Here is a 22789-nt window from a genome sequence, read left to right as displayed (position 1 = left end):
TCAAAAAGCAACTACTTTTTCTCTGCCTTTTTGCTGGGGGATCTGAAGCTGTAACAAAGTTGGGTTGCAATAAAGGTTACCTGAACTTAACACCGGGCTCAGACTCTCATTGAAAGCTTTGAGCTCCAAGAGGTTTTTGTTTTAAAGCTGCTCATTTCTTTCTGCCTCCTGCACTAAGTTTAGAACATAGAACAATTCAGTGCAGAACAGGCCCTTTGGCCCTCGATGTTGCGCCGACCTGTGAACTATTCTCAGCTTGTCACCCTACACTATCCCAAAATCAACCATGCGCTTATGTAAGGATTGTTTACATCTCCCTAATGTGGCTGAGTGGACTACCTTAGCAGGTAGAGCATTCCACGCCCTTACCACTCTCTGCATAAAGAACTTGCCTCTGACATCTGTCTTTAGTCTATCACCCCTCAATTTGTAGTTATGCCCTCTCGTACAAGCTGACGTCACCATCCTTGGAAAAAGTCGTTCACTGTCTACCATATCTAATTCTCTGATCATCTTGTATGTCCCTTTCAAATCCCCCCTTCTTCTTTCCAATGAGAAAAGGCCCAAGTCTATCAGTCTTTCCTCATAAGACCTTCCCTCCAGACCAGGCAACATCCTGGTAAATCTCCTCTGCACCTTTTCCAATGCTTCCACAGCCTTTCTGTAATGGGGCGACCAGAACTTTACACAATATTCCAAGGGTGGCTGCACCAGCGTTTTGTATGGTTGCAGCATGATATTGCGGTTCCGGAACTCAGGCCCTCTACCAATGAAACCTAACACACCATATGCCTTCTTACCAGCACTATCCACCTCGGTTGCAACTTTCAGGGATTTATGCACATGGACTCCAAGATCCCTCTGCACATCCACACTACCAAGAATCTTTCCATTGACCAACTACTCTGCCATCCTGTTATTCTTCCCGAAGTGCATCACCTCACATTTAGCTTCATTGAACTCCATTTGCCATCTCTCAGCCCAATTCTGCAGTTTGTCCAAGTCCCCCTGCAACCTGTAACATTCTTCCAAACTGTCCAGTACTCCACCGACTTTAGTGTCGTCTGCAAATTTACTAATCCTCCCACCTATGCCTGCATCTAAGTCAGTTATAAAAATGACAAACAGCAGTGGTCTCAAAACATCCTTGTGGAACACCACTAGTAACCGGACTCCAGACTGAATATTTTCCATCAACCACCACTCGCTGCCTTCTTCCAGTTTCGAATCCAAGCTGCTAAATCACCCCCAATTCCATGCCTCAGCATTTTCTCCATCAGCCTACCACGTGGAACCTTATCGAAGGCTTTACTGAAATCCAAGTATACCACGTCAACTGTCCTACCCTCATCTACATGCTTGGTCACCTTCTCAAAAAACTCAATGAGGTTTATGAGACACGACCTGCCCTTGATGAAATCATGTTGACTTATCTGAAATTAAATTGTTGCTTGCTAGATGAGTATAAATCTTATCTCTTATAATCCTTTCCAAAATCTTTCCCACAATAGAAGTAAGGCTCACTGGTCTATAATTACCTGGGTCATCTCTGCTGCCCTTCTTGAATAAGCGCACAACATTTGCAATCCTCCAGTCCTCAGGTACTAAACCCGTAGACAATGACGACTCAAATATCAATGCCAAAGGCTCTGCTATCTCCTCCCTAGCTTCCCAGAGAATCCTCGGATAAATCCCATCCAGCCAAGGGGACTTGTCCACTTTCACTCCTTCTCGAATTACACCTGTGTGTAACTAATCTCGATCCACAAACTCCATCAACAAACACATCGACCTGGACCCAATATACCAACCACTACAGCGGACAGCTGAAACTGACAACTGGAAGCTGCAGGGACAGACCACTATAAACACCGGAGGAAACATCAAAGAAGCGCTTCGCAGGAGGCTCCCAAGCACTGATGATGTTGCCTAGCCAGGGGTCGAAACGTTTGCAACAAAAACTTCCAGCTCAGCGAACAGAACCACAACAACGAGCACCCGAGCTACAAATCTTCGCACAAACTTTGAACCCCAAAGAGTAGTGTGTGTGCCTGCATGAGAGAGTGAGTGTGCGTAGAAGTGTGTGTGTACATGCTTGGGAAAGTGAGAGTGTGATGGAGAATGAGCCTGTGAGTGTGAGAGAGTGTTGAGGGGTGTGTGTGTGTCTGTCTGAGAGGTAGAGTATGTGTTTGAGAGAGAGGCTTAATAAAAGCAAGGGGTTGCATTTTTGCTAAAACAAGGACTTGTACAGATAATGGTCGGACCATGAGTCGTGTTATAGAACAGACAGACATGGTGGGGGTGGGGGGGGGGGGAGGTGGGTGGTGTTCAGGTACATAGTTTCTTGGAAGTTGCATCACTTGGAAGTTGCTCGACAGGGTGGTTAAGGTGGCATTTCGCAACATTGCCTTCATTGTTCACACCATTGAGTATAGGGGATGGGACATTATGTTGAGGTTGTACAGGATGTTGGTGAGGCCACTTTTAGAGTACTGAGTACAGTTCTGGTGGCCCTGTAATAGGAAGAATACTATTAGAGAGGGTTTAATAAAGATTTCCCAGGATCTTGTAAGGACTGGAGGGTTTGAGTTATAAGGAGAGGCTGGGACTTTATTCACTGGAGCACAGGAAGTTGGGGGTGACCTGATTGAGATTGATAAACTCATAAGGAGTGGAGGGAAGGTGAATAGCAAATAGCTCTTCCTTAGCGTAGGGGAACTCAAAACAAGGGGGCTTTTGTTTTAATGTGAGGAGAGAGATTTAAAAGGAACCGGAGGGGCAAAAGTTTGAAAGAGGGTGATTTGCACGTGGAATGACCTTGCTGAGGATGTGGTAGATACAGGGACAGTTACAACATTGAAACAGCATTCGGATGGATAGATGAATAGAAAGGCTTAGAGGGAAATGGGCCAAATGCAGAGCTTTTCTAAGAAAAATGTCAGTCTGACTCAACATTGGGACACAGACAGAATTCACACCTATTGTCTCTACTTATAAATCGGGCAACGTCTCTTCGAAATGTAGATTCATTTAGATATAACTGCGTCACTTTACATATTGAGATATCCCTTTGAATGTGCCCACACCGCTTTGAAATGTAATCTTGTCCATTTAAACCTCTTTATTTGCAGAAATATCGTTAAAATGTCCACATCCCTTTAAAATGCAGATTGTCCCCTTTAGATATGACACCGTTCCGTTAGGTGTAGGAATATCTGTTTAAATTGAGCCGTGAGCTTTCCCAATGTAGACAGGGCTCCTGGAAACGTGGCAGTCCCCCCTGCAGCTGCAGAGCGAGACAGGAGAGTTTGTTTTTGTGAATGAGCAGTTGTAGCGCGAGGTGGCTGTTGCTTGGTGACGGTGAGGCTCCCCCGGCCCCGCCCATCCCCCCGTGCAGACGTCACGCGGGGGCGAAGGCGGTTGGGAGGAGAAGTCGCTCGAGCGGGGAAGCGGCGGGAGGGCGGCCGTTCGGAAAATGGCGCCGTGCGGCCCGGGGCAGACACCCGTCACTGGGCACCGCCGCCTTCCTGGCGCAGCTGCTGTGTCACGGCCACACCGGCCGGCTGTACAGCAGGCAGGAGCCGGTGAGCATTCTGGAAGCGGATGGGGTTTAGGGCCTGCTTGGGAACTCGTCGGCCGCCTGGGTGGTGGAGTTCTACTGGTCGTGGGGCGGCCCCTGTGTCAACTATGGGGCCACCTGGAAGGTACTGGGCCCGGGAGGTGAAAGGTGAGGCAGGTTGTGGGGGGACGGAGGGGAAGGAATGTGGGGCCTGTCCTGTCATAGTGACATTTTACACTCACTTTCCATCTGCTTTTACTGGCGCTTGTGCTGTTTACCCCTCACTGTGTTTAATCCTTGTGCTGTTTGCCCCTCACTGTTTGGTTTAATCCTTGTGCTGTTTGCCCCTCACTGTTTGGTTTAATCCTTGTGCTGTTTACCCCTCACTGTTTGTTTTAATCCTTGTGCTGTTTACCCCTCACTGTTTGTTTAATCCTTGTGCTGTTTCCCCCTCACTGTTTGTTTTAATCCTTGTGCTGTTTACCCCTCACTGTGTGTTTAATCCTTGTGCTGTTTGCCCTCAACCACACTGCTGTGGGTCTGGAGAACTCAGTGTTGAGTCCTCCGGGCTGTTGACTGCTCAGACAGAAGATGAGGTTTTGTTCCTCCAATTTGTGGTTTGGTTTGTTGTGGTAATGGAGGAAGCCAAAGATAGTCATGTCAGAAGGGGAGTGGGAAGGGGCATTAAAATGGGTGGAGACTGGGAAGTCTGCTCAGCCTCTGCGGACCTGGCTGTGATGCTCAGCAAACCGTTCCCCAAGTTTACGCTCACTTTTCCCGATGTAGAGAAGACCACAATTGGCAAAGTACAGCGGGTCAAGCAGCATCCGAGCAGTAGGACAGTCGAAGTTTTGGGCACGAGGCCTTCATCAAGAATGATACGTGGATGTTCAGAGGGGCATCAGTGTCCTTCTGTGCCAGTTGTCAGACAGGTGCAGCATGCAATGAGCAAGGCAAGTGGTGTATTAGCGAGAGGAATTAAGTTCAGAAATGGGGATGTCTTCCTGCAGTTAGGGGGTCATTGAATATATTCAAGGCTGAGTTCATCTGATTTTTATGTGAATGTTTATGGGGAAGGCAAGGAAATGGTTTTAAGACTAGTATAGGACCGAGTTACAGAGCCATGCAGCACAGAAACAGACCCTTCAGTCCAACTAGCCCATGCTGACTATGTTCTCAAACTAAACCAGTCCCACCTGCCAGTGTTTGGCCCATATCCCTCCAAACCTTTCCTATTCATGAACTTATCCAAATGTCTTTTAAACGTCATTACTGTACCTGCATCCATCACTTCCTCTAGACATTTAGTCCGCATGTGAACCACTTCGTATAAAAAAAATTGTGCCCTTCAAGTCTTTTTAAAATCTCTTTCTCCTGTTACCATCAAAATTTGCTCCCTAATCTTGAAACCCCAACCCTAGGGGAAGAGCACCTCATCTCTCCCCTCATGATTTTATAAACCTTGATAAGGTCACATCTCCTCCTATGCGCCAGTGAAAAAGCCTCAGCCCATCCACCTAGATACAGATAGATCCATATCCAGTCATGATCGGTTCAATCCTGGTCCCAATTCTCTGTGTCCAGGACAGCAAGAGACCACAAGACATAGGAGCAGAAATTAGGCCACCAGGTCTGCTCGTTCCATTCAATCATGGCTGATAAGTTTCTCAGTTACATTCTTCCGCTATAAGCAAAGTGAAAATGGAGGGAGTGAGTGTGGGATGGAGATTTTCAGCTTCCAGGGAATAAAAGAGGACAGAGTTCACTATAAATTAGAATTTATGGGATCGGCTGATGAGCCGAGGAGTGTCAGTTGGGGTTTAATTTAGAGAAATCAGAGGTTTGCATTTTGGTCAAGCAATCCAGGCAGGACTGACACAGTTAAGGGGAGTGTTGCAGAATAAAGAGACCTTGGAGTGCTGGAGTCTCAGGTGGACAGAGTAGTGAAGGCGGCGTTTGGTTTGCTTTCCTTCATTGCTCATAGCATTGAGTATAGGAGTTGTGAGATCATGTTATACACACTTCCCACTCGAATGTGTTATCTAACTGCTTAACTGTTTTTAGTGAATATAATCCACACCTCCCATTGCTGCCATAACGTGGTTTGTTTGGAAGCCCTAGCTTCCATTTGCCACTTCTCAGCCCATTGGCCCATCTGATCAAAATCCCATTGTAATCTGAGGTAATCTCCTTCGCTGTCCACTACACCTCCAATTTTGGTGTCATCAGCAAACTTACTTACTATACCACTTATGCTCACATCCAAAAAGTAGTGGACCCTTATCTATTTTCAAAGTGGAATTGACAATATATTACATGTATTGACTGCCTGCAAATTGTGCAGTCTTTCAGCAAAGTAGAATGTTTAGGGTGTAGGTTTGCATGCTGAGCTGTAGGTTTGATATCCAGACGTTTCATTACCTGGCTAGGTAACATCATCAGTGGCGACCTGCAAGTGAAGCGAAGCTGTTGTCTCCTGCTTTCTATTTATAGGTTTGTCCTGGATGGGGTTCCTAGGATTTGTGGTGATATCAAAGTCATGAAGAGAGATACATATTTTGTTTAACTAAATACAATGGCAGTGCAGAGAATTTCAGAAAAGCGCAATGAATATTTACTTTTTACCACTTATTCAACTCATTCAAGAATTTCAAATTGAATCTGAGCTAACTTGAGAGCAAATGGCAACATTCGTTTGTTAATAGACTCGCCATAAATTATGAAAGATCACTTTTATCTAAGTCACAATGTTTAATCCCAAACACAGCAATTAAGTGCAAAGTTACTTTCAACTATTTAATAAAACACTGCAAATTTTATTTCATATGAAAATACATTCATTTTATAATTTGGATAAGATCTTTACAAAGGAAATATACTAAACAAAATAGCTTTCCTGGGTATCAATATTGACAACAGTTATGCAGCTATTATTTGGCAATTGACCAACTAATTGAAATAATTTCAGAATAACTGAGCTGCTTCATTATTATACATTGAGATATTGCATATCTTGGCTCTCACCCAAGTATTCTCCGAAGGAAAAAATGCATCTGGACGGGGACATGAATAGAAAGAATTCAGAGGGATATGGGCCAAATGCTGGCAAATGGATCACTAGATTAATTTAGGATATCTGGTTGGCCTGGACTGAAGGGTTTGTTTCTGTGTGCTCATTACAGACGCCCCTCTTTTGGGATCCCCATACCAGCTGTTATTTTCATGAAATAATCTGACAATTGTTGACTTCCATCAACCTATTCCATCCAGAGAAATTTCCTCTCTCTGCAAAGTGTGGTTCACGTTGGCAAATTCAATCCTCCTTTGGTCCGCAGGAACACACTCCATAATGCGCAATGTTCTCAATACCTGTTTAACGTTCAGTGGGGAAACTATTTTCGGTCCAACAATTAAACAGAATTCCTCAGAAATGTTTTTGGCAAATGCACTGCTCCCACGAGAGCTTGTGGGACCATAGTTCAAATGCTTTTAACAGCTTTTTTTTCTAATTTCCCCGCCTTCCCAGGATGCAGAATTTCTCCCACCAGAAATTGTTTGCCCTGAAAAAAATTCAGTAGGAACATGATTATGGAGCTATCAGTAAAAAGGCTTCATATGGGTCAACCAAGGTTAGAAATGGAAGAACATCTCTGTTCAAAGTTGCTGTTCGTTTGCCCTTTCAAAATTCCTTGAATTTAAGGTGTTCCATTGTAGCATTTAATTATGATCCATTATAAGCAGTATCCAGTCTCATCTGAGTGAGGAACCGACTCAACAAGTGAAATAACTTTTCTGTCTGCTCTTTAGATGTGACATCCTCTCCCTCTCTCTGTTGATGCAACAGGATTACCAGAGCTGGAAGTACCACTCTTGGAATACAATTGCTGATCGACAGTTTACTTCTGTTGCTTAACAGAAGGATTTAAAACCTGCTAGCCTGATCTCGCACAAAGCACAAAAGCCAAACTGTTCACCCGTGCCTGCACAGAGGAGAAATTTCACTTGGAATAGATCACAAAATAAGAACTGTTACCAGTCCCACAACTCATGTGCTTCCCACGGACAAAGTTAAACATCACACAACACCAGGGTATAATCCAACAGGTTTGTTTGGAAGCACTAGCTTTCGGAGCGCCGCTCCTTCATCAGGTGGTTGTGGAGAATGAGATCATGATCACAATTTATATCCAAAGGAGTCCAGCGTCATGGAAATGTGACACATCAAACAATTTTAGATTAAATCCTTCATCTTTTAGAATAGGTTTCTGCTCTTTGGTTTGTTAATCACAGAACTTGTTTTTTGTTACCTTCTCAAGAATGTTATTCAAATGCAGAGCTTTTCTAACAATAAGTGTGAATTCTGTCTGCACCCGAATGTTGAGTCAGACTAACATTTTTCTTAGAGAAAAGCTCTGCATTTAAATTACATTTCCGAGAAGGTAATTTATAGATTAGGGTGTAGAGGTTAGGGTGGATAGGCTGTGCTAAATTACCCATAGTGACCAGAGATGTGAAACTTAGGGTGGATTGGCCATGGGAAATACAGAGTAAGCGGGTGAGTATGTGTGGGATGCTGTTCAGAGGGCCAGTGTGGAATAGATGGGCTGAATGGCCTGTTTCCACATTGTTAGGATTCTATGACTCCCACCACAAAGGAGCATTTTATTTGCATCGATCCTGTCAAGCCCCTTTCAGAATTCTACTGGTTTCAATAAGATCACTTCTGGTTCAGAGAGGTAGACAGCACAGAAATAGACCCTTTGGTCCAACTCATCAATGGCGACCAGGGTTCCCAAACTAAACTAGTCCCACTTACCTGCGTTTGGCCCATATCCCTCTAAACTTTTCTATTCATGTACCCATCCAAATGTCGTTTAGACTTTGTAAACGTACCTGCATTGTCCACATCCTCAGCAAGTTCATTCCATGTGTAAATCGCCCTCTGTCAAAATGTTGCCCCTCAGGTTCCTTTTAAATCTCTCTCCTCTCACTTTAAAGAAATATGCCCCTGAGTCTCGAGCTCCCCTACACGAAGGAAGAGCCCTTTGCTATTCACCTTACCTCCACTCCTCATGATTTTATCAATCTCAATGATATCACCTCCCAACCTCCTGTGTTCTAGTGAATAAAGTCCCAGCCTCTCCTTATAACTCCAACCCTTCCAGTCCTGGCAACATCCTGGTAAATCTTTACTGAACCCTCTCTAATAGTATTCTTTCTATTAAAGGGACACGCGAACCATACTCAGTACTCTGAAAGTGGCCTCACCAACATCTTGTACAACCTCAACATGATGCCACAACTCCTATACGCAGTGGGGGGAACAATGAAGGCAAGTATGCTAAATGCCTTCTTGACCACCCTGTCTAGCAGCTATGCAACTTTCAAAGAACTGTGTACCTGAACGCAACCATGTCTCTCTTTTACAGCATGACACAGGGCCCTACCATTAACTGTACAAGTCCTGACCGTCCTTGCTTTAGCAAAACGCAAGCCCTTGCTTTTATTCATACCTCACTCATACACACATGCTCTCTCAGACACCCACACATACACCCCCAACACACTCACAGGCATATACTCAATCACACTCTTATGTGCACTCATGCATAAACTCACGTGCACGCACTCACATATCACTTTTTGGGCAAATTTGTATTGGCAGAATTATGTTTGTAGATACATTCAATTTTGCTTAAAAAGGGCACAGTCTGCAGGCAGTCAATCCATGTAATATTTTATACATTCCTACTTTGGAAATAGAACCAGTCTGATTCAAAATTGGGACATTGACAGACTCGAACCTCACACCTTTAATGTCTGGGCTGAGTTATCAGTATTTTAAAAAAAACTTGCCATCTTGAGAACATGAATCAAAAGATGTTCTGGTATTTACAGATTAATGAACTGAAACCTGCAATGCATTCTAAAAGGTGAAAGAGGTAACAGCAATCTTGGTTTGTTCAATATATCCTATCAGTTGCATGACACTGTGATCTTTTGCTATAAAATCTGTGTCTTATGATCCTGCTCCACAGCTACCCGATGAAGGAGCGTGCTCCAAAAGCTCACATTTCCAAATAAACCTGTTGGACTATAACCTGGTGTTGTGTGATTTTTAACTTCATCCAGGCGAGTCCACCACCGGCTCCTCCACATCATTTCGAGTGAGCACAGCCCACACCTCCCAATGCTGCCAGTAAACTTTACAACGCCGATGAAATGACACACTCTGCACACCTGAAAAATTTACAATTTCTAACGAAACTGGCTGCTCATTCACTGATCCATCTGATACGTGACATTGGAAGCTTAGTGCAGGAAGCTGAAAGAAATGAGCAGCTTTAAAACAAAAACCTCGGAGCTCAAAGTTTTCAATGAGAGTCTGAGCCGGGGGTAAATTCAGGTAACTTTTATTGAGATCCAACTTTGTTACAGCTTCAAACCCCCTCAGCAAAAAGGCAGAGAAAAAGTAGCTGCTTTTTAAACAGCTCAAGGTCAAAGCGCACATGCTAACCCACCTCACTTCTTTACTATTGGTCACCACCAAGTTGTCCCTTTGTAATTGGGTCCTTGGTACAGCCTTAACCTGGAGGAAGTATTGACTCACTCAGCAATTTCAACCCATACCCTGTATAGCGCCATCTGCTGCAGTGGGATTCAAACCCGGGAGTCTCCGGAACTGGCTTGATAGTCCAGTCGATACTGGCACTCGACCATTGCGCCTTAAACTCCCCCTGCGATGGTACATGAACTCCCTGGTGCCTCCGGAGGTTGGTAGAGCTGGTGAAGCCCTTCCTGCACAGGGGGCAGCTGAAGGGCCTCTCTCCTGTGTGGATCCGCTGGTGGGTCAGCAGGTTGGAGGCCTGGGTAAATTTCTTCCCGCACTCGGGGCAGCTGAAGGGCCTCTTCCCCTGTGTGGACCCGCTGGTGCCTCAGCCGGATGGCGGAATCGCTGAAGGCCTTCCTGCACACTGGGCAGTTGAAGGGCGTCTCCCCAGTGTGGATCCGTTGGTGGGTTAGCAGGGTGGAGGAAGTGCTGAAGCCCTTCCCGCAGACGGGAGAGGGGAATTGCTCTCCGAGGTGTGACTGCACCTCCAGGACAGACGGGACATGGAGCTTTTCCCGCAGTCGCCACTTCCACCGTTTCTCCATGGGGCTGGATTCCTTGGGTTTCTCCATGGCCGAAGCTTCAGTTACACACAAATGCGTGTGGAGCCCCTCCCCACTGTGAATTCCTCTTCCCAGGCTGTATAACTGTTTCAGGCTCCACACTCAGTGCGCTGTAACAGGTAGGGTCTCTCATCCATTCCCACTGATGCTGAAAACATACCCAAACAGGAACCAAAACGCTTTGCTCCTTCTCACAGAATCATAGTTGAAAACTGTTGTGGTCACGATGGAGTGAGTGACTGTCAGACATTGACGTCAAAGTGAGGACTGCAGATGCTGGAGAGTCAGTGTCGAAAAGTGTGGCGCTGGAAAAGCACAACAGGTCAGGCAGCATCAAAGGAGCAGGAGAATCAAGGTTTCAGGCATAAGCCCTTCATCTGTTGACTTTGAAGCTTCAGTCTTCAGATCTTCAAATACACTGTTAAAAACAGATTACAAAAGTCATCACTATCAGTGCAGGGTAGAAATTCAGAACAAACAATTCTACTTTCTGTGGAATATTCTTTTCTTTTGTTGTTCCACAAAATTGAAAGCACCATCCCACTCTCTCTCCCCCTCTGTTCTCACTCCGCTCTAACTAATTCTCCTGAAGGTGCTGATTCAGGATCTTACAGGAGCAGAAAAGCAAAAACATCAAGACTGACATCTCTCTGAATTTTAGATACCTCCATCTGAAAGTTAATATCTTTCACAACACTGGGATCCTGCTGAGGAGTGAGCAGGTCTGATTTGTCAAATTAGTGGCAGAGTCTGGCCTCTCCTGGTTATGCTAATCCCTGTGGCCTTATTCCAGATGCGATCCATGTCTGCGAGCAAGACACGACTGTCTCCAGCTGAGAGTCTCTCTGGTCACTGCCTCCGTACCCCTTGGAACGATTCAGCTCCCTTCTCAGTCCACTTCCACCACATGACCGAAGCAATGATTGGTTATGTTCTTGCTCTAACGAGTGTTATGCGTGCCTTTCACTCCCAGGAGCGTGCGGCCTACAGCAATGTTCCCTCCCTTTCAGCCTCGTCAGGGGTAGAGCCTGGTTCATTGGTGCTCATCAAGAACTGGACTGGCAAAGGTCTCCAACCTCGTTGGGATGGCCCCTTCCAGGTTTTACTTCCCACCCCTACGGCGGACACAGTCGCTGGGCACTCAGCTTGGGTCCAACTGCTCCATTGTAAATTGGTGCGGTCAATCAATCAAAAGGGGGGGAAGAGGAGGAGAGAATCCTGGAATCCCAACAAAAGGAGTGGACCCTGTCCATTTGGGTTTTTGAATTTTGCTGTTGTTCTAATGTTAATCTTATTACAGATACTTGAACTAAGAGGAGGGACTTGTGGGGGATCGCCTATCTCCTCACCTTTCTGATCACGTACAACATCCTGCTGGGGAAAGCCACTAAGTATGGATGCGACCAGGATTGATCAGAGATTATCCACCACCCATGCTGAGGAGATGTCGTCCAGTGCACTGGACCAGATGCCTTTGACGTGAGGAACGTGATGAAGATTGATTATTGCAATGGACTCTTACATCAGAAAGACCAGATGGTCCATCTGGACAGTAGAAATCAGTGGAAGTTACCATGTCGTTACCGAACCTGTCTTTTTGATTTTACCTGCAGACACAAGCCTAGTGAGGATAAAAATGATCAATCCCGTTATTATGGTAAATATTTTAAGGGCGCCCAGGAACACCATCCCTTTTTGCAGGTCAGGCCGACTCAAGAAAAGGGAAGCCTGATAGGGGAAACTCCTCAATCCACAAACAACTTATTTATACAGGCCCACAGAACGCTCTTCACCCCAGAGGCAGTAGTATGTTACTCCTCTCTATCGGGAGATGACTTACTTGCCACGTCCCCAGTCCCCGATTCCAATCTATTCATCAGACTTCCTACTGCCGTCCCTGCGAAGATAAATATCACTTTCCAATAGCTCCGGTCTGTGTATACAAACAGCTGGTGAAACACCGGCTGGGGTACAGCAGGCCTTATGCGGCACATGGACCTGGAACCGAACCCTTTCCTTGTGCATTTATAGGCCTTTTCTCTTTTCAGAATCTGATACTGTCACCAAGACCATGTACAATAGAGCTAAGGGAAAGCCCAATGGGAACAGCATTCTGAGGACCATTGTCTCCCATATAGTGCGAGTGCTCGAGTCATTTTTTACAGCGCTCAAGCAACTCCTCTTGCAAAACGTCGACCCTTTACTCCTGTAGACCTGACCAGACCCCCTGCTGTAACATTTCAGTAGCTGATTTAGACAAACTCTCCCTAATATAAATCAAACCAGACTATTATTTCTTCAGCTAAGGTAAAGCTACCAATTTCCTGGTCCTTGTTGGCAAAGATGTCCCCCATAAGGTCACTATCAGAGCCCTTGTTCCCACAACAGTACCTTGTCCTGGCCAGTGGACAAGTCTATGGAACCTCCATCAGAGGAGGATGCAGCGGTTGGTCTCAGCCAACCTTGCTCCAACTGGAAGGATCCCAAGGGACTGGGTGACAATACAGGACACCCGATAGGCTGGGGAATCCAGAGTACCCTGGGGTTGGAAGGATCGGCAGGAGTGACAAGTCAAAAGAACCGCAATTCCCTCTTTTGCGGCCTGACCATTTGAGAAAATAAGAGTAAAGAGGCTCTGGAACAGAGTAAACTGGGATTATCAGACCTGTGCCTTTAGTCTGTGCAGAATCGGTATGCCTTAGACTATATACTTGCCCAGGAGGGTGAGGTCTGCACCATTGTCCAAGATAAATGCACTATGGGCATTCCCAATCTCACTGGCAATATTACTAAGATGCAAGAAGAAATCCAGGTATTCCTTGACAGAATGACTGAAGGGACCAGTTGGGGAAACTGCAGATCGGGCTGATGGTACAATTGGCTTATCAATTTAGCTATGTCTGTTTGTCGGTATTAGTGTTGTTAGGTATTTAATTGCTAGGCTTATGAGGTCCCTTAGTGATAGAGATTTGCCGCAGAAGATGCTGCTTTTGCGATCCGATGGTTCACCCACACGTGTCGATGGCGATGATAAATATGACCAGATGAGCTGCGAGGATGGTGGTGCCGCTCTGCAGGATGTTGATGGCTGGACCACCTTGAAGGGCATTTGTTTGGACTAGCCTTCTCTTTCAGTGATCGCGGTGCAATCAAAGGGAGGAATGAGGATGTGGGCATCTGGGTGAGAAAGTCTACAGCCATAAAACCTGTCTTTAAACATTTATACTAAAATGTAATGCTGAATTATTGAATAAATAAACAGGCAGGAAGGCTCAGAAAGAGGAGAGAACTTAAAGATAGGGACACCTGGGCTCACCAAGTGATAACAGGATGCTGTAAGGCAATTAAGAACGTTTGCCTCAGCATCGGTGAATCTGTGTGAACAGGACACCAAGTGATAACATTCACAGCCGTTCCCTTGTGAGACCATTTTAGTGCTGAGGCTGTTGAATCCCGTAGAAAATTAACTCTTAGTGCTTATCTGTTATGGATTGAAATGAATTGCATTTTGGGACTTTATGATAATATTGAGTAGCCATTACTGGTTATTAAATACAAACTCTGTAAAAGGAAATATTGGTAAAGCTTTACCTTACTTGCTGCAGCCGAGGCTCAGGCGGAGGAAACAGGCCGCGGCACACTTCCGGCACAGTCCTGGTCCCGCCCCCTCCTCGGCCATGGTGACACAAACCCCGCCCCTTCCGAACTCAGCTCGTAAGCCCCGCCTCTGGGAACCAAACCTCTTTCCCTCAAGCGCACCAAACCCCACCCCTTCGCCGCGGTCTCCGCGCGAGTCAAAATCGCCCCCTGCCCCCACGCACAACCACCCACAAAGCCGCGTGCCTCCAGGTTTGGCGCGACGGCCTTACCGCCTGCTGAGCCTCGCCCCGCCTACTAGCGCGCGACCCTCTCGCGACACACGCCGTGCCCATGAGCACTGCCCTCCTGCTAAACCCCGCCCCTCCTGGTAAACCCCGCCCACCCAGGTGTATTTGGAAGCACTAGCTTCTGCAGCGCTGCTCCTCCTGCGGGTAGCTGTGCTGCAGGATCATAAGACACAGAATTAATAGCAAAACATCACAGTGTCATGCAACCGATGCAATATTTGGAACAAACCTGGACCGCTGCTGAGTCCTTCATCTTTTAGAATGGGTTGCAGGTTTCAGTTCATCAATATATAAATTCCAGAACTTTAGGTCAGATTCCCTACAGTGTGGAAACAGGCCCTTCGGGCCAACAAGTCCACACCGACTCGCCGAAGAGCAAAACACCCAGCCCCATTCCCCGTCACCCAACACTACGGGGCAATTTAGCTTGGCCAATTCACCCGAACCCGCACATCTTTGGACTGTGGGAGGATACCCGCACAGACGGGGGGGGGGGTGGAATTGAACCCAGGGCTCTGGTGCTGTGCGGCAGCAGTGCTAACCACAAAAAAAAGGTGACATTTTCTGTTTTTCAACGGCAGCTGCCTCCCAGGAGTGGGGAGTCACTCATTTGAGGTTTTAAATATGAAGTCGGAGAGTAGAGGTTCCTGGGAGAGGAGGGACGACTTATTTGTATTTCCTTCTTGCTGTATCAGTCAGTGGGTACTGTTGAGGGGGGAAAATGACCTACCAGGTTTATGCACTGGGGCCCAGGTCTCTGGCACAGAACCTGTCCCTGTTGCACCAGAAGGGAAGGAGGGAAACGAGGAGAGTGTTAGTCATTGAGAACTCGATAGTTGGAGGGTCAGATAGGAGGTTTGTTGGGAATGAACAAGACTCGCGGTTAGTGTGTTGCCTCCCAGGTGCCAGGGTGCGTGATGTCTCGGATCGTATCTTTGGGGTCTTGAAGGGATAGGGTATACAACCCCAAGTCATGGTCCATGGAGGTACCAACGGCATAGGTCGACATGCGAGAAACAGAACTCACTCACAAATCAATCAGCCTGAGACAAAGCCTTGGAAACAAAAACGATTTATTACAATCTTGCAAGTACCGGACGCTTCTGCAATCAAGCAGAAAAGTGTGCCAAAACAGAGCCTGTTCGCTTTCTTATTGAGTTTACAAGTTGCGGAATCACGCCTCCCTTTTCCCATCCTATCATAAGCCGATTACCTCACTTGTCAGTTATTTTCTTATCTGGCCATCCTGCTGTCCTTGTCTGCATTCTTTGTTCCTTGTTTGTTACAGCTTGTTCTTTTATCCAGTTTCTCTTATCATACTATAAGCTTTATTGTGAAATGCCCCTGCTGCTTCTTTTTGTGGTCAACTACAACACTTTCAAGTTATTTCTTCGCTTAAAACTATTTTCTTGAAAAGACCCTCCATATTCATTAAAGTCTTAGCCTTAAGTATGCGACATGCTACAAGAATTCCGTGACCGTTTGTATAATGTTCCCCTTCCCTTCCCCCCACTACACACCCTCACCCATCTGCAAAAACATTTTTAAGCTCCCACAGAAAGAGGGATAGGGATGTAAGGCAGGATTTCAGGGAGCTCGAGTGGAAGCTGAGGGCTAGAACAAACAGAGTGGTTATCTCTGGTTTGTTACCCATGCCACGTGATAGCAAGGCAAGGAATAGGGAGATATATCAGCTGAACACCTGGCTGCAAGGATGGTGCAGGAGGGAGGGTTTCAGGTTTTTGGATAATTGGGGCTCATTCTGGGGAAGGTGGGACTTGTACAAACAGGATAGTCTTCACTTGAACCAGAGGGGTACTAATATCCTGGGTGGGAAATTTGCTGGTGCCATTCGGGTGGGTTTAAACTAGCTCAGCAGGGGGATGGGAACTGGGGGGTGTAGCTGCAATGCACAGGAGGATGAGAGCAGGAAGGACTGGGACAGGATTTCAGGGTCACAGGAATGTGCTGGCAGACAGCGAAGTGGTTTGAAGAGTATCCGCAATAAGGTAGGTGAGCTTGCAGCACGGATAGGTACCTGGGACTTGGATGTTGTGGCCATTTCAGAGACATGGAGAGAGCAGGGTGAGGAAAGGATGTTTCAGATTCCAGGGTTTTGATCTTTCATTAAGAACAGCCAAGGTGGTAAAAGAAGGAGAGGCGTGTCCTTGTTAGTCAAGGATAGTATAACGGTGGCTGACAGAACTTTTGATGAGGACTCATCTACTCAGGTAATATGGGCTGAGGTTAGAAACAGAAGAGGAGAGGTTACACTGCTTGGAGTTTTTTTTATAGGCCTCCGCAGAGTTCCAGGGAGGTGGAAGAGAGGATTAGAAAAATTATTCTGGGTAGGAGTGAAAGGAACAGGGTGGTCAGTATGGGGGACTTTAATTTCCCCAACATTGACTGGAAATGCTTTCACTGCAGTACGTCGTATGGATCAGTTTTTGTCCAGTGTGTGCAGGACGGCTTTCTGACACAACATGTCGAAGGGCCGACATGGGGGGAGGTCACTCTGGATCTGGTGCTTGGTAATGAACCAGGCCAGATGTTTGATTTAGTGGAAGGTGAGCACTTTGGAAATAATGACCATAATTCAGTTGGGTTTCATTTAGCGATGTAAAGGGATAGGAACATGCCACAGGTCAAGAGTTATCGATGGGGCAAGGGCAATTATAATGCAATTAGGCAAGATTTAGGATGCATAGAATAGGGTAGCAAAATGCAGGAGATGGGAACAATTGAAATGTGGAGCTGGTTTAAGGAACAGATATTATGTGTCCTTGATAGGTATGTCCCTGTCAGGCAGGGAGGAAGTGATAAGGTAAGGGAACCGTGGTTTACAACAGATATTGCATCTCTTGTTACAAAGAAGAAGGAGGCTTATGTGTTGATGAGGCAAGATGGTTCAGATGAGGCGATGGAGAGTTACAGATAAGCTGGGAAGGATTTAAAGAGAGAGTTAAGAGCAAAGAGAGGACATGAGCAGTCTTTAACACATAGAATAAAGGAGAACCCTAAAGCTTTCGATAGGTATGTGACGAACAAAAGGATGATTAGGGTAGGAATAGGGCCAATCAAAGACAGAAGTGGGAAGTTGAATGTGGGCCCTGTGGAGATTGGAGAGGTGTTAATGAATATCTCTCATCGGTCTTCACTCAGGAAAAGGAGAATATTGTAGAGGAGAAGAATGAGGTACGAGATATTAGACTCGAAAGGATCAAGGTTAGTTGCACACAGGTGTTATCAATTCTAGAAGGAGTGAAAGTAGACAAGTGCCCTGAGCCCGATGGGATTTATCCAAGGATTCTCTGGGAAGCGAGGGAGGAGATAGCAGAACCTTTGGCTTTGATATTTGAGTCGTCATTGTCTACAGGTTTAGTACCAGAGTGGAGGATTGCAAATGTTCCCTTGTTCAAGAAGGGCAGCAGAGATGACCCAGGTAATTATAGACCAGTGAGCCTTACTTCTGTTGAAGGAAAGCTTTTGGAAAGGAATATTAGAGATAGGATTTATAATCATCTAGCAAGCAACAATTTGATTTCAGATAGTCACCATAGTTTCATCAAGGACAGATCATGTCTCACAAACCTCATTGCGTTTGTTGAGAAGGTGACCAAGTATGGAGATGAGGGTAGGGCAGTTGACGTGGTGTACATGGACCTCAGTAAAGCCTTTGATAAGGTTCCACATGGCAGGCTGTTGGAGAAATTGCAGAGGCATGGGTTGTTGTGGTTTGGTTCGCCGAGCTGGGAGTTTGTGTTGCAAACGTTTTGTCCCCTCTCTAGGTGACATCCTCAGTGCTTGGGAGCCTGCTGTGAAGCGCTTCTGTGATGTTTCCTCCAGCATTTATAGTGATGGTGTCACCTAGACAGGGGACAAAACGTCTGCAACACAAATTCCCAGCTCGGCGAACAGAACCACAACAACGAGCACCCGAGCTACAAATCTTTTCCCGAACTTTGAAGAGGCAAGGGATTGAGGGTGATTTAGCAGTTTGGATTAGAAACTGGCTTTCTGAAAGAAGGCAGCGAGTGATGGTTTATGGAAAATATTCAGCCTGGTGTCCAGTTACTAGTGGTGTGCCACAAGGATCTGTTTTGGGACTACTGCGGTTTGTCATTTTTATAAATGACTTAGATGCAGGCATAGGTGGATGAATTAGCAGAGTTGACTGAGAGGTGGCAAATGGAGTTCAATGCAGCTAAATGTGAGGTGATTCACTTTGGGAAGAATAACAGGAAGGCAGTGATCTTGGAGTCCATGTACATAGATCCCTGAAAGTTGCCACCCAGGTAGATAGTGCTGTTAAGAAGGCATACGGAGTGTTAGGTTTCATTCGTAGAGGGATTGAGTTCTGGAACCGCAATATCATGCTGCAACTATACAAAACACAGGTGCAGCCACATTTGGAATATTGTGTATAGTTCTGGCCTCCATATTTCAGGAAGGATGTGGGAAGCATTGGAAAAGGTGCAGAGGAGATTTACCAGGATGTTGCCTGGTCTGGAGGGAGGGTCTTATGAGGAAAGGCTGAGAGACTTGGGTCTGTTCTCATTGGAAAGTAGAAGGCTAAGGGGGGATTTGATAGAGACATACAAGATGATCAGAGGATTAGATAGGGGAGACAGTGAAAGACTCTTTCCTAGGATAGTGACGTCAGCTTGTACGGGGGGGGGGGGGGGGGGCATAACTACAAATTGAGGGGTGATAGATTTAAGACAGATGTCAGAAGCAAGTTCTTTATGCAGAGAGTGGGGAGGGCGTGGAATGCCCTACCTGCTAAGGTAGTCAACTCAGCCACATTATGGAGATTTAAACAATCCTTAGATAAGCGCATGGATGATTTTGGGATAGTGTAGGGGAACGAGCTGAGAATAGTTCATAGGTCGGTGCAGCATCGAGGGCCGAAGGGCCTGTTCTGCGCTGTATTGTTCTATGTTCTTTGTTCTATGTTCTAAACTTAGTACAGGAGGCTGAAAGAAATGAGCAGCTTTAAAACAAAAACCTCCGGTGGTAAGTTCAGGTAACCTTTATTGCAACCCAACTTTGTTACAGCTTCAGATCCCCCATCAAAAAGGCAGAGAAAAAGCAGTTGCTTTTTGAACAGCTCAAGGTGAAAGCGCACACACTACACCTCACCTGTCCCACCCCCCTCACTGTCTTTACTATTGGCCAGCACCAAGTTGTCCCTTTGTAATTGGATCCTTGGAAAAGCTGTAACCCGGAGGAAGTATTGCCTCACTCAGCAATTTCAACCCATATCCTGTCTCCAAGTAAGTTTCTCCCTGCTCATTTGCCAGGAAGGGGCAGTGTAGAGTCAACCAGACTGCTGTGGGTCTGGAGTCACGTGTAAGGCAGACGTGGTAAAGGATGCAGCTGGAACGACTGAGTGAATCCTTTCCCACAAAGGCGGTTCCCTTCCCTAATAAGGGAGAGAGTGAATCAGATGGGGACTTTCTCCCCCCCCCCCACCTCCCCCTCCCTGAAACGGTCTCATAGTTCGATTCCAAACTCCACATTTCTGACCGAATACCAATTCTGCCATCTGTCGTGGCGGGATTCGAATCCAGGAGTCCCCGGAACCGGGTTGATAGTCCAATTGATAATGGCACTCGGCCGTCACTCCTTCAATCCCCCTGCGATGGCACGTGAATTCGCTGGTGCTTCCGCAAGTTGGAGGAGTAGGTGAAGTCCTTCCCGCACTGAGAGCAGGTGAATGGCCTCTCCCCTGTATGGACCCGCTGGTGGGTCAGCAGGGTGGAGGTCTGGGTAAAGGCCTTCCCACACTCGGGGCAGCTGAAGGGCCTCTCCCCTGTGTGGGTCTGTTGGTGCCTCATCAGGTTGGAGACTTGGGTAAAGGCCTTCCCGCACTCAGAGCAGTTGAAGGGCCGCTCCCCCGTGTGGATCCGCTGGTGCGTCAGCAGGGAGGAGGACGTGCTGAAGGTCTTCCCGCACTCCGGGCAGCTGAAGGGCCTCTCCCCGGTGTGGACCCGCTGGTGGGTCAGCAGGTTGGAGGAGCAGGTGAAGCCCTTCCCGCACTGAGAGCAGGTGAACGGCCTCTCCCCCGTGTGGACACGCTGGTGGATCAGCAGGGTGGAGGAACTGCTGAAGGCCTTCCCACACTCAGGACAGCTGAAGGGCCTCTCCCCCGTGTGGATCTGCCGGTGCCTCATCAGGGAGGAGGCCCGGGTAAAGGCCTTTTCGCACTCAGGGCAGCTGAAGGGCCTCTCCCCCGTGTGGATCCGCCGATGGGTCTGGAGGTTGGAGTAATTGCTGAAGGCCTTCCCGCACTCAGAGCAGCTGAAGGGCCTCTCTCCTGTGTGGAACTGCTGGTGCCTCAGCAGGTTGGAGGGATAGTTGAAGCCCTTCCCGCACTCAGAGCAGCTGAAGGGCCTCTCTCCCGTGTGGACCTGCCGGTGGGCCAACAGGCCAGAGAAAAACATGAAGACCTTCCCACAATCTGGGCAGCTGAAGGGCCTCTCCCCCGTGTGGTTCCGCCGGTGGGCCAGCAGGTGGGAGTAATGTCTGAAGGCCTTCCCACAGACAGGGCAGGGGAATGGCCTCTCCCCGGTGTGACTGCGCCGATGAGTCTCCAGGGCAGACGGGAAACGGAAGCCTTTCCCACAGTCGCCACACTTCCATTGTTTCTCCACGGGACGGGATTCCTCGGGTTTCTCCATGGATGAAGCTTCAGCCACACACAAACAAATTTCCAGCCCCTCCTTGTTGTGAATTCCTCTTTCCAGGTCGTATAGCTGCTACACGCTCCACAATTAGTGCGCTGCAACAGTAGGGTCTCTCGTCCAGTCCCACTGATGCTGAAAACATACTCAGTCAGTCAGGAACCAAAAAGCTTTGATCCCTCTCACAGAAATCAGTCGAAAATCGTTGCGGTCCTGGTGGACTGAGTGACTGTCAAACATTGACAGCGAAGCGAGGATCGCAAATGCTTGAGAGTCAGTCGAAAAATGTGGCACTGGAAAAGCACAGGGATGTCAGACAGCATCTGAGGAGCAGGAGGGTCAATGTTTTGGGCATAAGCCTTCATCTGTTGATTGAGAAACTTCCGCCATCAGATCTTCAAATACGCTGTAAAAAGAGATTACAAAAGCCATCACTGCCAGTCCCAGGGTAGAAATTCTGAACAAGCAATTCTACTTTCTGCAGAATATTCTTTTATTATTCCACAAAATTGAAAGCACCATCCCACTCTCTCTCCCCCTCTGTTCTCACTCTGCTCTAACCAATTCCCCGGAAGGTGCTGATTCAGGATCTTACAGGGGCAGAAAAGCAAAAACATCAAGACTGACATCTCTCTGAATTTTGGATACTTCCACCTGAAAGTTAATATCTTTCACAACACTGGGATCCTGCTGAGAGTGAGCAGGTCTGATTTTGGGAAGCAAATAAAATGTGTGTCAATTCAGGATGAACCTGCCACGCAGCTTCTTTAGGAACAACCAGACACAAAATGGTTAACATCCCTGGGAAGGGGAAGCAAAATGACACCAGAGAGAAATTGAATATACTGACATGGCAAACATTAGTGGAAAGCCAGAGTCATAGAGGTATACAGTACAGAAACAGACCATTCGGTCCAACTCGTCTGTACCGACCAGATATCGTAAATCAATCTGGAACCGTTTGCTCACACGTGGCCCATAGCTGGGGTCATCCCTACCCCCCTGTCCTGAGACCTTTATGCCTCCAAGCTGACCTTCAAAGGTTCGGTTTTTCCCTCCATTCTTTCCCGGTTGTCTTTTATAAGTTTTGAAAACTTTCCCAATCCTCTGAGTATTGGATTTGGGAAGTTATGTTGTCGCAGTACAGGACATTGGTTAGGCCACATTTGGAACATTGTGCACAATTCTGGTTTCCTTCCTATCAGTAAGATGTTGTGAAACTTGAAAGGGCTCAGAAACATTTACAAGGATATTGCCAGGGTTGGAGGATTTGAACTAAAGGGAGGCTAGGGCTGTTTTCCCTGGAGCGTTGGAGGCTAAGGGGTGACCTTATAGAGGTTTATAAAATCATGAAGGGCGTGGATAGGATAAATAGGCAAAATCTTTTCCCTGCGGTGGGGGGAGGGGGAGGTCCAGAACAAGAGAGCATAGGTTTAAGGTGAGGGGGGAAAAAGCAAAAGAGATCTGAGTGGCAACCTTTTCAC

At 46.9% G+C, this 22789-nt stretch overlaps 1 protein-coding gene across 1 annotated transcript; it reads right to left on the bottom strand.

Annotated features, from left to right (window-relative positions):
• Nucleotides 1–20249: 20249 nt before the first annotated feature.
• On the bottom strand, nucleotides 20250–21302 carry LOC148144807 (uncharacterized). Its single transcript, XM_087975442.1, has one exon. The coding sequence runs from the start codon at nucleotides 21300–21302 to the stop codon at nucleotides 20250–20252; it is 1053 nt and encodes a 350-aa protein (XP_087831568.1).
• Between the last annotated feature and the right edge of the window lie 1487 nt (nucleotides 21303–22789).

Source organism: Chiloscyllium plagiosum, unplaced genomic scaffold, assembly GCF_037043375.1.
Source record: "Chiloscyllium plagiosum isolate Xiang-an unplaced genomic scaffold, Cpla_swu_hap1 HiC_scaffold_27, whole genome shotgun sequence".
Lineage (NCBI taxonomy): Eukaryota > Metazoa > Chordata > Chondrichthyes > Orectolobiformes > Hemiscylliidae > Chiloscyllium > Chiloscyllium plagiosum.
The sequence above is the reverse complement of the archived record's forward strand: the minus strand, read 5'-3'. Positions and strand labels throughout refer to the sequence as shown.